Source organism: Indicator indicator, chromosome 33, assembly GCF_027791375.1.
Source record: "Indicator indicator isolate 239-I01 chromosome 33, UM_Iind_1.1, whole genome shotgun sequence".
Taxonomy (NCBI): Eukaryota; Metazoa; Chordata; class Aves; order Piciformes; family Indicatoridae; genus Indicator; species Indicator indicator.
This window is the reverse complement of record NC_072042.1, coordinates 7,069,885-7,085,354: the sequence shown is the minus strand read 5'-3', so window position 1 is coordinate 7,085,354 and position 15,470 is coordinate 7,069,885. Positions and strand designations below refer to the sequence as shown.

Genomic DNA, 15,470 nt, shown 5'->3' with positions numbered 1-15,470 from the left:
GTGCTGACTCCAGCAGCTGCTGGCCTGCTGCTAGAGCAGCTGCTGATTTGCAAGTCCCAGGCCCAGCCAAGAGGATGATTTGCATGGGTGGGTCTGGCTCTGCTGTGGGGCAGGGTCAGAGCTGCAAACCACAGCTCAGTGTGTTTACACCACAGCTTGGCTGCTGGAATTCCCAGCTCCAGACACTGGGAAGGTTTGTTTTGGACTGGATTGGAATTGCTACAGCAAGGGCAGATTATTCTCTGTGCACACACTGACTGCTCGGTTTTTTCATCAAGTCATTTTCACAGAACCCAGTATGGTGGGAAGGGACCTCTGGAGCTCACCCAGTCCAACCGCCGTGCTCCAGCAGGGCACCCACAGCAGCCTGGCCAGGGTCATAGTGGCCAGAGGGCTTGGAAGCTCTCCAGAGAAGGAGACTCCACAACCCCTCTGGGCAGCCTGCTGCAGGATTCTAGCACCCTCACACCAAAGAAGTTTTGCCTCCTGTTCAGGTGGCACCTCCTGGGCTCCAGTTTGTGCCCACTGCCCCTTGTCCTGTCCCTGGGCACCAGTGGCAAGGCCTGGCCCTGTCCTGTACCCCATGTGCCCAGCAGTCCCGATGTGAGTTCTCTAGAGGGAGAGGAGAATCCCTCTTGACCTGCTGGCCTTGGCCATGAGGGTATGTGCTGGTTTGGGGCCAGACAGATCATCTCTTGCCCCGAAAGGGACAAAAGAATGAGACTCACACAAATGGATTGGAGAGTGATGGAAAGTTTAAATGGAAAAAAAAAAAAACAATTGGTGAAGCTATAGAGAACTACAAACCACAAAGCATAGTGACAAAGAGTATCGCAAAGCGTACAGAACCCCTCACAGAATTCCCAAAGCTTCCCAATCCTTCCCTTCTTCCCACCTGAGGGTAAACCCAAACCCCCCAGGGCTCTTTCTTCCCCCTCCCGCTGCTAGGCAAGTCTCAGGCTGGCCAGGTCTGAGACTGCCCCCCCCTCCATTCTCCTCCTGGCATTAGGCCTAGACAGGCCTAAGAGGCCTTGAGGATACTCCCCCGGCATTACCCGATAAGAGAGGACATCTCCCATGGGAGCAGAGAGGGAAGAAAGAGGAAGAGAATGACTTTGCAGATGGCCTTATAGGGTGCAGGATTTATGGGTAGAAATACGTCGTTTCCTGTGTCCACCCCTGTGGGTGGGCACCCAGGACACCAGAGGTGTATCTCATGCGGCAGTGGCAGGGGGCACCCAGCCTAAACTGCCACAGGGTACGTTGCTGGCTTTTCAGGATCTTGTCCCCCGGCACTCCCAGGTCCTTCTCCTTGGAGCTGCTTCCCAGCAGGTCCTCCCTCATCCATACTGCTGCAGGTATTTTGCAGTGTGGCACAGGATGGGTGCTGTGAGCTTGGGTAGCTGCTGCCTGCCTGAACAAAGAGGGGAACTGAAGCGTTTTGGAGTTCAGAGCTGGTTCTGTAGCTGCGAGATGGAGTGAACAAAAGGCAGCAGCTGCTCAGAGCTGTGCTGAACCCCCAGCAGCCTGAGCTGCTCCTTTCCTGTCTGACATTCCTGTGTTCTCTCTCCCTCCCCTCTCTCCGACCTTGGGGGATACCTTGAAATCTTTGGGAAACTTCTTTCCCCACCTTTTCCTCCAGCAGATGACAGAGAATCTGCAGCCCCTGTGCGAGTGGTGGAGCTGAAACGCGAGCCGCTGGCTGCTGCTCCGCTGGGAAAGGCCGGGGGAGTGCCTTGGGCTGCAGTGGGCTGCGTGGGTGTGCACATGAAACTGAAACTCTGCTGTGCTTGGCTGCCTCGGGGACTGCCTCTCATCGCCAGGCAAATGTGCTACGTGCAGGAGAAAGGCTCCGCGTCAGGGAAGGGGCTGCGAGGAGCTGGCTGCTGGGTGGGGACCGCGAAATCTCGGGCGGTGGAAGCAGAAGGCAGAGCCTGGCAGAGGCGTTGGATGGCTGCAAACAAGCCCTGCTCAGTGCTCGGGGCTGGCTGTTTTGCGGGGGGAGGTGGAGGGCTGGGGCTGCCCCAGCTTTCAGGGCTTCTTGACAGCACACCTGGAGAAACCCAACCGCCGCCAGCGATCTGCGAGGAACAATCAAACCTTGCTGAAAGCCAGCGAGGAGGGGAGGGGGAACTGCAAAGCCCTGGAGCTGAAGGGAAGAGGAATGGTTTGGTTTGAGCAACAAACCTGCCAGAGCAGTCGCGGGTGCTAGGGGAAAACATTTGGCTGAGGCAGAGCATTTGTGAAGCTGCTACTGAAGGGTAACCAGAAACGCTCCGAGGGCTGCAGCCTCCCTGGCTCACGGCACAGCCTCAGCTCTGCAGAGCTTGGGAGGCTCTTCAGGCTGTGCTGGACCCCATCTGTACCCCAAAAGGGCTCTAGATATTAGCCAAAGTGTACTGGCCTGCCCCTGCATCGTGGGCTTTCCTCCTAAAACCTCAGGGCTCTCACAGGGGTCCTTGTCCTCCAAGAGCCACCCAGCCCTGTCCTGTTCCAGCTCCAGACCCCGGGAGGCTCCAGGAGTGTTGGGAGCTCAGAGAGTCACAGAATGGTTTGGGTTGGAAAAGCCTTGCAAGAGCCTCCAGTGCAACCATTCTCTAACTGCCCAGGCTGGGGCTAAGCCATCGCCCTCAGCACCACAGCTCTGCCTCTGCCCCTCCAGGGATGGGCATTCAGCCACCTCCCTGGGCAGCCTGTGCCAGGCTTTGAGAACCCTTTCAGGGAAGAAGTTTTTTCTGATGTCCACCCTAAATCTGCCCTGGTGCCACTTGAGGCCTTTTCTTCCCCTCCTATCCCTTGTTCCTTGGGAGAAGAGCCCAACCCCCACCTGGCTCCAGCCTCCTCTCAGGGAGCTCTAGAGAGCAACGAGGTCTCCCCCAGCCTCCAGGCTGAACGCCACAGCTCCCTCAGCTCCAGACCCTTCCCCAGCTTTGCTGCCCTTCTCTGGCCTCACTCCAGCCCCTCCATGTCCTGGCTCACACACACACATGCACAGCCCCCTGCCTGGGTCATCTGCAGCATTTTGGAGCCAAGAAGTTGCCAAAGGACGTTTGATGCAGCTGCTGTCCTCTGACACCCTCTGTGGCTCTCTCACAGATAATATTTCCCTGTCCTGGCTCTCTCCACCTCTCTCCTCTCTGAGTAATTACCTTGTTTTGTGTGAGCACCGAGAGGTTTTCACAGATAATTCATCCAGCATTGAAAAGCAGCCAAGCTCTTGGGCTGCAGAACATTTTCTGGCCACCTGGCACTGCTGCACAGAGGTCTGTGCTGGAGAGCAGCTGCTGGGGAGGCTGAGTGCAGGACAGCCCAGGACAGGGTGAGGGAAGAGAACCCAGAGCCAGCCACAGCCTTGCAGCCTCTCCTCAGAGGACTGCTCAGCTTGGCAAGCTCAGCCCAGGCCTGGGAATGTGCAGGTTCTGCAGATCTGGCTGCTCTGGCAGCAGGCAGGGACCCTGGGGAGTTGGTGGTGGTGCTCTGCTCGCTTGCAGCTCCCTGTCCCAGCTGCTGCTGGGCTCTAGCTGGGTTGGAGCCCAGCACAGAGCTGGTTTTGTCCCGAGGGATGAGCTGATGTGGGCAGCCAGAAGTGACCTTCCCTGTGGCAGCTTAGAGACCCCCAAACAGGCCTCCAAAGATGCCAGGGCGAAGGCTGGTGCCACACTGCTGTGTGTGCTCTCAGCATGAAGCTGACCTCAGGAGACATCTTGGACTACCTCACACTACAGACCAGGGAGGGGAAGGGATTCTCAGGGGGGCACATGGGAGGCAGGTGCCAAATGCTCCACTCTGGGCAGGTGGCTGCCCACAAAGCAGCAGCCCTAGCTGGTATCTCACTGTCTGGCTGTCAGATGTGGGAAGTTCCCCACATCCCGTGTTTCCAGCTCACCAGTTCTGCAAGCAAGGGAACCTTCAGGCCAGCTTTGCTGCCAGTCAGAAGCAGGGTTCAGAGGGGTTGCTATCGGCTCTGCCTGGCAAAAGCCTGGAGCCACTCTGCGGTTTGGGTGGCTGGGGGAAGTCTGGAGGTCAGCACTCACCCAGGTTGGGAGCCAGAGCCCAAGGCTGGCTCTGGAAACAGTCAAAGCTCTCCTCAGGCGTGGCCTTCCCTTCCTTGTTGTCTCCTCTTTCAGAAGAGGAAAGAAATCTCTCTGTGGAGCTCCCAGCCACCCACAATTGCCCACGCTGAGCTGCCAGCCCCAGGGCCACTAATGCAACATTTCAGGCTCCTGCTAACTGCTCCCTGGGGTGCAAACCCCTCCAGCTCTCCAAGGCAGCTGCGTGCTCAGCAGCAGCTGTAGAGCATCACCTCTGCAAAGGCAGCCTCAAAGTCACAGCCTGGCACAGGCTGGCACAGCCTGGGTTATGGACTGCAGCCAGGAGAATCGAGGAGCTGCAGACCTGGACTCCCATGGAACAGACCAACCTCCCCCCCCCCATCCTGCGTGGGGCCAGCTCCCTCCCAGACACCAGCTGGAGTCAGTGCCCTGCTGAGTGATGAAAGAGCACAGCAGGAGCCAGCCCAGCCTCTGGGGAAGGAGCAGCTGAAAAAGGCAAAGGAAAGAACCAAAGGGTTTCACTTGCCAGCCTCAACTGGCAGCCACTCTGGGCCCTGGGCTGGGCACTGCTGAGGCCACACCTCGAATCTTGGGGTCAGTTTTGCACAAAGGACATTGAGGGTGGAGCAGGTCCAGGGAAGGGCAAGGAAGCTGGGGAAGTGTCTGGAGAACAGGGCTGGGGAGGAGCAGCTGAGGGAGCTGGGGGTGTTGAGCCTGGAGAAGAGGAGGCTGAGGGAGACCTCCCTGCTGGGTCACTTCTGCTTTTATTGCCCAAATGCTGAAAGACCTTCCCAGCACCCTGGGACCCCGCATCCCTCCACCACATCCCCATCCATCCAGAGCTGCCCAGGGGGACACAGAGGAGACAGGGCACATGTGGGGCCGTGTCCCATCAGGCCAGGATGGGGTAGGTGGCCTCGGTGGCCACGCCACAGTTGTTGTCCCTCATGGCCATGAGGATGTAGCCATCGTTGCCCCAGTAGGTGGACCAGGAGTTCTTGATCAGCCAATAGGTCTCTCCCTGCAGCACTCCATAGCCCACAGCCAGCACAGCATGATCCAGCTCCCCTGGCTCATTGGCTGCAGGGCACAGCATGGCAGAGATGGGTTAAGTCTGGAAGACATCCCTGGCCTGAGGGCATCCCTGTGCCAAGGCCATCCCTGCTCCCAGGGCTGCCAGCAGACTGGTTCCCTCCTCCACTCCTTGCCAAAGCTGCTCAGTGAAGAGGGGATCCCAGGGGTCCTGGCACCTCCCTGGGCACCCAGGGGCTCCTGTGCCCCCTGACTCACCACACTTGGGCTCGTAGTAGATGCCATTGGAGTAGAAGGAGAAGGTCTTATGTGAGGCATCGATGCTGACGGCCACGGGGCCGTGCTTGTAGATGGCAGCTTTGAGGGCAGTGACGTTGCCAGAGGTGACATTGACGTAGCCTGAGATCTTGCCCAGCATCTCAGACTGGTTGTAGTGGCAGAGGCCATTCTGTGGCACCCAGGGACAGGGACACTGTCATCAGGAGCCCCCAGGTCCCCTCACTGGGACCCTGCTGGGCCCCTCTGCAGCTCTGTTCTGGTGTCTTGGCTCAGGCTCTGGCAGCATCCTGGCTCTGAGCCCTCTGTCCTCCGCTACCCACCACAGTGGGGTCGTGTCCCTGGCTGCCCACATGCAGCACGAGGAGCTGGCTCTGCTCCCAAGCACTGAGGGTTGTTGCCTGCCTCTGGCAACCACATCCCTGCACCCCGGGGTATGGAGGGACCCAGGGCACCACCCATGGGTGGAAGAACCTTGTCCCTGTTTTGCAAGAGGAGAAACTGAGGCACGTGCTGATGAAAGCACCCAGCTGAGCCCTGAGGCTTGGCCTTGGACTCGGCTTTGAGCCACAGGGAGCCTGGGGCTGAGGTGATGTCCCCATCTCTGGAGCCTGCTGCCACTTCTGACCCATCCTGATCAGCCCCACCATGGCTTTGTAGTCCTGCAGGGCACACGCAAAGGCCCAGGGGACCCCAGCAGGAGCACTGCCACTCTCACCTGTCCCTTGTAGGTGCCATAGGACTCAGTGCTGGCAATGCCTCCATGCTTCTTGATCCACTCATAGGCTCTCCACTCCTCGCCCCCATCGCAGGCATAGTTCCCAAAGCCCCAGGAGCAATCAATGAGGACTTGCTGGGATAGGGGGGTCAGCACCCCGGTCTGTGGAAGACACACACTGCTGGTATGGGGACAGGCACTCCCAGGGCACCTTGGCCTTCCTTGCAGGTCACAACTCCGCTCTCACCTTGAGAAAGAGGGCACCCTCCATGGCACCTGTTGTGGCGAAGCTCCAGCAGGACCCACAGACAGCCTGGTCCTTCACGGGGGTCACAGCACCTGGGGACAGCAGGATGGGGACACAGAGGAGCAGGGGGTGCTGGCTGTGCCCACACAAACTCTGGCACGCAGAGATGACCCCCACCCTCCTGCACGCTGGCACAGCAGTGCCCCCAGCCCCGCACCTACCATACATGCGCCAGTCGAGGCTCTCGGGCAGGATGAGGCCACTGTAGAGCTGGCTGGGGAAGGGCTGCCCGGCGTTGGGGACCCCACTGCGGCGCCGGCCCCGCAGCGCCGCCAGCTCCCGCGGCGTGCGGTCGGCCAGGTGGTTGAGGGCCAGCGAGTAGGAGAGCGCCGCTCGGTTCCGGGAGTGCACGAACCTGCCACAGGGCGGCCGGGGACCGGGCTGGCAACGCCGCCCCCGAGCCCTACTGCCCAGCCCCGGGCACCTCTGAACCCCGGCGTGGGAGGTTTCTGGAGTGCGCGAACCTGCCACGGCGTGGGGACAGCAGCAGCCACGCTGCTGCCACCCCCACCACGGCTGTGCCAATACTGCCCAGCCCCAGGGGGCAGAGAGTCAGAGTCCTTTGGGTTGGAAGAGACCTTTAAGGTCATGCAGTCCAGCTATGAAGCCAGCACTGCCAGGGCACTACCAAGCCATGGCCCTCAGCACCACACCTCTACAGCTTTAAACGCCCCCAGGGATGGGGGTCCCTGCTCCTGCTGCCACACTCTTCCTGACCAAGGCCACGCTGCTGGTGGCTTCCCTGGGCACCTGGGCAGGCCCTGGCTCATCCTCAGCTACTGCTGACCAGCACGCAGAGCAGTGGCAGCTTTCCAGGCCCCTGCCCCAAGCCTGCAGCAGTGCTGGAGGGGTCGTGGCACAGCAGAGGCCCCAGCAGGCTGTACCTCATGTTGTGCACAAAGATGCTCTGCCTGTGCTCCAGCTCCCGTGCCGAGCTGTAGCTCCGGCCCAGCCGCCTGCGGTACTGCTGGAAGGCCTCATGGGCCCAGGGCTGCTGCCTGCCCACCAGGTCCTCCATGGGGTTTGCCAGCACCTGGTGCTCTGCCACGCTGCCCGGCAGCACCCCACACTGCTTCGTCTCTGGAGGGAAGGAGGGGATGCCATGAGTCTGAGCTCCACGGGCAGGATGGGGGTGCCGAGCCCAGCCCCCAAGACCCCAGACCCCCAGGAGCCCAGCCCACCGTTGGCAGGGAGGTCGAAGACGTCCGGGGGGAAGCTGTTGTCAAAGTGGCTGTAGGAGATCTCATACTTGTCGTAGTGGGAGCCCAGCAGGCTGTTGTAGCCTCGCATCTCATAGTGCACCGGAGCCACCCCGCAGCTGGCATTGGTCACCCACAGGGTGTAGACGTTCTTCTTCTGTGCCCAGTGGGTGACGTTCTGCCAGACGGTGCAGTAGTGGCCCCGGTGGTATTCCTCCCGCAGGAACTGGGGGCACAGGCTGTGAGGGGGGAGCTCTGCCTGGTGACCCTGCACCACCCTGCCCTGCAGGCTCCGCCTCACCCAGCCCCTTTGCTCCCAGTGCCCCCAGGCAGGGCACATACAACACCTTGCACCAGCCTCTGATGGGCACTCAGGCCAGACCCAGCAGCTACACAGAGGCACAGAATCATTACCATAGACTCCATCACGGAGGGTCTGGAAGGGATCTCTGGAGCTCACCCAGTCGAAGCCCCCTGCTCCAGCAGGGCACCCACAGCAGCTTGCTCAGGATCACATTGGCTGGGGGGGTGTGGAAGCTCTCCAGAGAAGGAGACTCCACAACCTCTCTGGGAGCCTGCTCCAGGCCCCCAGCAGCCTCACACCAAAGGAGTTTCTCCTCCTGCTCATCTGGAGCCTCTCCTCCTGCCATGTGTTCCTTGGTAGGAGAGTCCAAGTCCAGCTCTGGGGGCTGGATTAGTGTCCAGCTGGGTGGCAGCTTGTCCCCACCTCCCCCGTGCTGCACCCCTCCCGCTGCAGCCATCCGTGCCCGGGCTGGGGCCGGCAGGAGCCGGGGCACATGCAGCGACTTGCAGGCTGTGTGGGCTGCGGCGCGCCCTGGCACGGCTCTGCCTGGGAAAGCAGCTGGAGTCCGGCCCCGTGAGGGCGGAGAAGTGACCCTGCCTGTGCCCCGGGCTGTGGGGACGCGTCCCAGCCTGTCGCAGCACCCCCCGGGATGGTTTGAGGCACCCCCAGCTGCCCAGTGCCCCTGCATGGAGCCTGAGGATGCTGCAGGCTGGTTCCGAGGTCTGCACTCCTCACCCTGAAGCCATCCAGGCTGGGGAAGACGCTCTGAGCCCTGACCACATCCTCCTTGGAGCCAGGCAGCTGGAAGCACTTTCTGGCGTTCACCTCCTTCTCCGTGGTCTCTGGGGTGATCTTGTACCTCATCCCGTAGGGCTTCACCGCTGCCAGCTGGTATGTTATCACCTGCCCTGTGCCAGCGGGAAGGGGGCACTGAGGGCATAGTGCCCCTGTCCATGTCCTGCCTTGGCACAGGGGTGGAGCCAGTCCGGAGCAGAGGGTGCCCAGCTGCTTACCACCATAGTACTGGATCCTGCTCTTGTTCCCTGTCTCATTGTACCAGGCCTCGAAGGGTTCCTCGATCTCAGCGTAGGGCAGGTTAATGACACCTGGTGGGAGCCCCCACCACAGGGCAAGGGTCAGCCCCGAGGCCTCAGCACCCTAACAGCCCTTCCAGAGCTTCCCCAGCACCCACAGACCCTCAGCTGACCAAGCTGCTGTCCCCACCTGGCAGCCATCTGGCTGTGGGAAGCTGCCCTAGTTTGGCACTGGAGTGGCCTGGTCCTGGCCAGTTTGAGCATCCCCTCCCCCCATGACAAAGGGTCCAGGGGGTCCTGTTACCTCTGACGTGGTAGATGGAGCCGAAATGGGGGACTGGGGGGGACAGCCCAGGGTCCTGTCCTGAAAGGCAGAGAAGGGCAGGGGTCAGTGAGGAGTGGGGTGCTGTGGGAAGTCCTCCACCATGGCCAAGGTGGGGACAGGGCAGGAGGCTGCCCGAGCCAATGCTCCCCATGCCTGCAGCCCTTCCTGCAGGAGGAGGTGGGAGCTTGGCTGCAAGGAATTCCCAAAGCCCCCAAGTGGCACATACAAAGCATGCCAACACACTGTGACACCCTCCCAAGGTCAGTACCGTGCCACAGCCTGCCAGTGTCACATCCCCAGGGCACCCCAGCTGCTGTGTGTGCCTGTGGGAAGTGTGGGCTGCTGGCATGGCTTTGGGGGATGTTCCCAAGGAGGGATGCAGCGAAACTGTCCCCTGATAAGCAGGGAATGGTTGAGGGGTTCCAGGTGGCTGATGAGTCCTGCCTGGCATCTCCCAGTGAGCTCTCCAAGCTCTCTGTGGCTGCCAGCTTGTGCAACCCCACGCCAACACACCTGCCACTGGCACTGGGGCATTCCCTCCATCAGCATCTTCCACCCTGCTGGGAGCAAGGAGCCAGCAGTGCCTGTCCCCCAGCGCTGGCAAGCTCTGCTCTGCACCACAAACCATGGCACCAGCGTGCCCCAGGAGTGCCATTCCCCTGAGTCTGGGCAGCTAGGGACAGTTCCCCAGGGCAGAAGGGGCAGTGATGGATCGAGCAACCCCACAGCCCTGCTGAGCTTCACAGCTGCCCCAGAAGGGGGTCCCATGGGGGCACAGCCCCTTCTGCCCCACTGTCCCCTCCAGCTGCCTCTGGTGACAGCCTGCCTGGCTGCCCTGCCCACACCTTGCAGGCAGCAAGGGCAGGGACACAGCCTGGGCTTGTGCAGGGGTTAAAGCCCTCCTGGCTCTGCTTAGACTCATCTTCCTCCCCCCCAGCCCTGCCAAGCCCTCAAGGCACGCTCCCCACCCTCCACCCACCCCCCTTTGCCACCCCAGCTCTGCTCTGTCTTGGGGCAGCTGCACATCTGGAGACCCAACAAGCGAGGAACGACATTGCCCAGCCTGCCTGCCCTGCCGGTGAGACCTGCCTGGGTGTTCCCAGCAGGGACAGTGCCAGGCGGGGACAGACTCACCCCGGATGGCGGCGCAGAGCGCAGCGGCCGCGAAGCAGCAGAGGACCCGAGCCATGCTCCCGCCCCGGCACGCCCGGCGCCGGCTCCCAGCTTTAAGCCGAAGCCGGCGGCAGCCAAACCAGCGGCAGCCAATGCAGAAGTTGGGGCCCACCCCAGAAGAGGGAAGGAACCGGCACCGGGTGGTGCCTGGCGGGGTGTGGGGGAGTCGGGACAGGCACCCCGGAGTGCTCAGCCTCGGCAGGGTGCCCAGGGAGGGAGATGGAGCAATGCTGGGTGCTGCAGGGAGGTGGGAGGTGCAGGATGGATCCCAAGAAACCGTGAGAAGCGTGGTGGGAGGGTGCAGGCCGGATGGGTCCATAGGGCAGCCCCCAGCCTGCCAGGGCAATGGGGTGCCTGAGGTTGTGCATCCACTCCTGGGCCTGGGGAGCCCTGATGGTGGGGGGCAGGAGCAGTACCCGCAGCAGAGTCAGGGCTGTGAGCATCTCACCATTAAACCACTAGGCCCTGAGACTGAGAGCACTGAGAGCCCTTTGCTGAGGGGGCTTGAAGGGAAGGGAAGCTGAGCTGGCTATGGGGCGTAGAGAAATGTGGGCATCCCACTGGGCAAAGCCACCCCATCTCCCATGGTCCATGGCTCTCCTGTGCCCACTCCCCTCCCAGGGACACTGGCAGGGCTGGCTCCATCCCCAGCAGGGTCTGACACACCCCACCCAGCAAGTCCCAGAGAGTTCCCCCCAAACCCCCACAGCTGGGATTCAGGGGAGCTGGGTGAGCTGGGGGTGACAAGGGGAGTGTGGCATCAGTCTGGGGGGCACATCCCCCATCCCAGCAGGGACACAGGACCCCCAGCACCCCTGATCCCATGTGAGAACAGGAAACACTGAGGCCACACTCACTGTAACACAGGAAAGAGGTCAGCCTGTGAGGGCTAACCACAGGTGAGGAGGAGGAAGGCTCCAGAGAGATGAGGAAGGACTCTGCCCCCCATCCTCCAGCACAAATCCAGTCTGTCTCTGTGAGGAAACTGGGAGGCCAAGCTGGGATGCAGCCAGCTCCTGCCCCCCACCTGCCCTGTGCCCCCTCACCGCCCCGGGAGCACAGCCCAGCACCGGAAGCTGTTTTGGGGACACAGACACTAAAACGTCCCCAACCCCTCGCTGGCACTGCTGGCACTGCCCTGCATGGCAAGAGGGCAGCTGGGGGTTGGGGCCTATGCAGGATCAGGCGCAGGAGCAGCTGCGGGGTGGTGTTACCAGCTGGGGAGGGGGTTTCACCTCAGTAAGGTGCTGGGGGAGGTCACACTGGGTGCTGGGGGGGCTCAGGCAGGCAGAGAGGGGCTCAGGCAGGCTGCTGCTTGTGCTTTGCTCTCAGAGGGTCACCCTATTGCTGTCCCCCCGGTGCCACCTCCACAGGCAGATGGGAGCTCCCAATGCCATCCCTGTGCCTCCTCCACAGCCAGGTGGTGAAACTTGTCCCCTGCCCACAATACCTCCACAGGCAGCTGGTGGTACCCCTTGATGCCATGTGGTGCCCCCACATTTCACAGGCAGGTGATAGAACCTCGCAATGCCATCCTGCCCCTCCTGTACCATCTCCACAGCCAGGTGGCGAGGCCTGCCCCCTCCATGCCACCCCCACGAGTGTGCGATGGGAGCCCTCAGTGCAGTCTTGTGCCCCCCCATGCCAGCTCCACGAACGTGTGATGGGATTCCTGAATTCCAACTCGCCCCTCCATGCCACCTCCCTGTGCAGGCGATGTGCCCGGCGGAGCGGTGCCCGGCGGCGGGGCTGGCTGGTACAATGCCCCATTGCTGGGAGCGCCGGGAGGAAGGGGGGGCCGCGGGGAGGGGAAGCTCTCTGCTGGCTTTGCGAAAGCTGTTGGAGGAGCCGGAGTGGCACGGCCACGGCCGCGGTCCCCGCACTGCCCTGCGCTGCCCTGCCACCCTTCTCCTCCTCAGCTCGGCCCCCGGCGCTGGGTGCTGCGGTGGCACCGAACCCCTGGTCCCAGCCGGGAGCTGCGGGGGCAGCGTGGGACCGGGGTCCATGCCAGCTGGAGCCGGAGGGTTGACGGTAGGAGGGATGCACTGGGATGTACTGGGATGCACTGGGATGTGGGAGGTGGGCTCTACCCTCTGCAGTTTGGGGAGGGGGTCTCTCAATCTCTTTGCTCTGTGTTTTTGGGGGTGCTGAGAGCTGTTCCCCCGCAGCCATGTGTGAGGTGGCTCTGGGTCAGGGCACTGAACTGCCGGGAGGCTGCTGGGGGGCTACTAGTGAGCCCTGCCCCCACCACTCCTACCTGGAGCCTCTGCAATCAATCTGGGGCTGGGGGGTGGGGAGCAGGACCCCCCATCGTCCCTGTGTTGGGGGCCAGCAGAGGGGCAGCACACTTGGGGTGTCACGGTGTGGGGAGGGCTGGGGGGCTCCAGCTTGCCCCCCCAGCACTAATCAGCGATGACAGCTCAGCGGGGGGGGGGCTGTCAAACAAACGGTGCCTTGGTCACACGCTGGGGAGTGGGCAGTCACGGCACCTTGGGGGACACCAGGAGGGAGGGACAGGGGAGTCACACCTACTACCCCCCTCCCCACAGGTGCCCAGACGATGCCAGCCCAGCCAGCTCTCGTGGGGGGTATGCTGGGGGCTGAGCTTTCCTCAGGCAGGGGTGGGGGGCAGCTGTGGGGGACTCAGGTCATGGCTGGAGGTGGGGCTCCCCCTAATCCCTGCAGCTCTGCCTCGTCCCCAGTCCTTGGTGTGTCCCAAGGAGGGACAGGAACTCGCCGCTTCCTGCCCTGCACAATTCCCTGCCCGCGCCGCTGCTCCCGGGACATTGTGTGGCTGCCCCTCATCCCCCACCCCTGCAGCCCTTCGGATCCGGGAATTGCTCCACTTCCAGCGGAAATCCTGCTTCCCGGCCCGGGCTGCCACACGGAGGGGTGGGGTGAGTTCCCTCTGCTCCGGGCAGCTCCTCCCAGGGTGGGGGACAAGGAGACACCCCCCACCATGGGTCACCCTTTGTCATGGGGTTGGCCGCTGGTGGTTGGGCTTGTGGGGGCAGTTGGCTTCCTAGGGGATGGTCAATGAGTCCTTCCTGCTCTGCCCCGGGGTGCTGGAGAGCTGCAGGGGCTGAACTGGGGAGACTGGAGCACCGGCAAGCTTCCAGCCCAGGGCCCTGGCTCTGGGTAACAGGGCTGGGGACAGCAAGGTAGGAGCAGGGGCATGCCACCACCTGCCACCATGCCAGTCTGAGGAGAGGATGGTGCAGGGGCAAGATGTGCTCTCCTCAGCCCTCCCCAAGCTTGAGGGTGTCTTGGGAGGACGGGGACACAGCTCAGGGCTGTGTGTCCTAATGAGCCACTTAAAATGATGACACTTCCCCTCCTGGGCCGCAGCAGCTTCATGCCTCAGTTTCCCCTGGGGCCAGGGATGTCCAGAGCTGGGGGGCGCTGGAGGGCCCCAGGTGTGCTCCTAGCTGGGCTGTGCTGAGGCCTCAGTTCCTCCTCTCCCGGGGGGCTGTGGCAGGGTGGTGACAGCCCCTGGGCTGCAGGGCCACACACAAATGACAGGGCTATAACCAGAGTGCCCAGAGGGCTGCAGCCACTGTGCAGGTTCCTGCCTGGCTCCTACAGCTGCCACTGTCCCCAGGGTCTGGATCCTCTCAGTGTTGAGGTTCCCCTTGCTGGCTGCAGCACCATCCTCTTCCTCCTCCTCCTCCTCCCCCATGCCTGCTCTTGTTGCTTCCTCCTCCCCTCGTGTAGATGCAGACCTGGTTCTTCTGGCAGCTGCCTCTCAGCCACTCACCCCCTCCCCAGGGAGCTGTGGCACTCCTGGGTGCCAGGGACTCACTTGGCAAATGCCACCTTGGCTGTGCCCATGGCAATAGGTGTTCCAAACAGCCCCAGGATCTCTCCATGCAGTTGCCTCCCCCCGGAGCCTGACCCCTCCACCCCATTGTTCCCCATAGTGGAACAGAGCCAGGGGATGGGCACCATCCCCTTGGCACTGGGGATAACACGCAGGGTGGCACTGGTGTGCACTGGCATGTTATGCCCAGCTCAGAGCTGGTGGTGGGGATGAAGAGGGCAGGAGCAGATGGATGGCGGCTGGGATGTGGCTGCCTGCCCCCAGCCATGCCTGGTGGGGTGGGGGCAGTGGTGGGGGTGAGGAGTTGGCCAGGTCTTAGCGCAGGGTGGGAGCTGGCAGCTTGGCTGTGCTCTGTGCTGGTGGAGCTGGTGCGGGCAGGGCTCGGTTGCCATCTGCTCCTGGGCTCCTTCTGGGGAGGGCTGGGGCCAGACACCAGTTTGCGGCTACCAGACACGCAAGGGGACAGTTTTTGTGCCACTCTGCCCAACTGAGAGGCAGCACAGACCAGCTCAGAGGTTTTGAGGGTGCCCAGAGAAGGCGAAGCATGGGTGCCGTGCTGCTGAGGGTGCTGGGCATGGCATGAGCAGCTAAATCCCACAGTGCTGCATCCCGGCTTGTGTCTGCAATAGTGTGGCAGCAGCACCAGGGCTGGGATTGTGCCCCCGACGGCTCTGCGCAGCGCAGGGTCGCGGCACGGTGCCCTCCCACCGATCCCGGGCTACGGACCGGGCGAGCGCTGCCCTAATGCTACGGAGCTCTTCACCGCAAAGCTCTGCCCAGTCCCAGCTGGGCAAACTGGTGCGGCTGGATGGCCAGCACCCAGCAGAGGTGACGGGGCTACAACAGTCTCCTTACAGGAGAGGTCCAATCCTCTCCTCCCCGCCACCGCCACACCTCCTCTGCCGAGCGCGGTGCAGGCCGGAAAACCGCAGCCACGACCTCGGCGGAGCGAGCAGGACCTGTTCTGGCCCGGGGCAGCAGCTCCCCTGAGGGCTCCTTTCCTGCGGCGGGACAGCCGAGGGACACGGCTCCCCTCGGAGGGAAGTGATCGGTTTTGGGGGGGACATGGTGCAAGAAAACCCTCCCACGGATGTGGTTTCAGCGCATGCAGCGGGGTTTGAGTTCCTGCAGGGGGGGTTGAGCTCCTGCAGGGGAGTTGGGGTTCCTGCAGGGCTGTTGCATCATGTGCAGGAGTGCTGCAGGTATTGGAGGGATGTTCAGCTCTTGGAA

At 62.4% G+C, this 15,470-nt stretch overlaps 1 protein-coding gene across 1 annotated transcript; it reads right to left on the bottom strand.

Annotated features, from left to right (window-relative positions):
• Positions 1-4,944: 4,944 nt before the first annotated feature.
• LOC128977623 (counting factor associated protein D-like) lies at positions 4,945-12,063 on the bottom strand. The gene is given in 14 exon segments (XM_054395211.1): positions 4,945-5,132; positions 5,343-5,532; positions 6,079-6,240; positions 6,326-6,417; positions 6,547-6,740; positions 7,270-7,465; positions 7,567-7,810; positions 8,624-8,796; positions 8,902-8,994; positions 9,227-9,286; positions 10,382-10,437; positions 10,473-10,545; positions 10,548-10,614; positions 11,971-12,063. Coding segments are annotated over 14 exon segments (1,881 nt in total).
• Between the last annotated feature and the right edge of the window lie 3,407 nt (positions 12,064-15,470).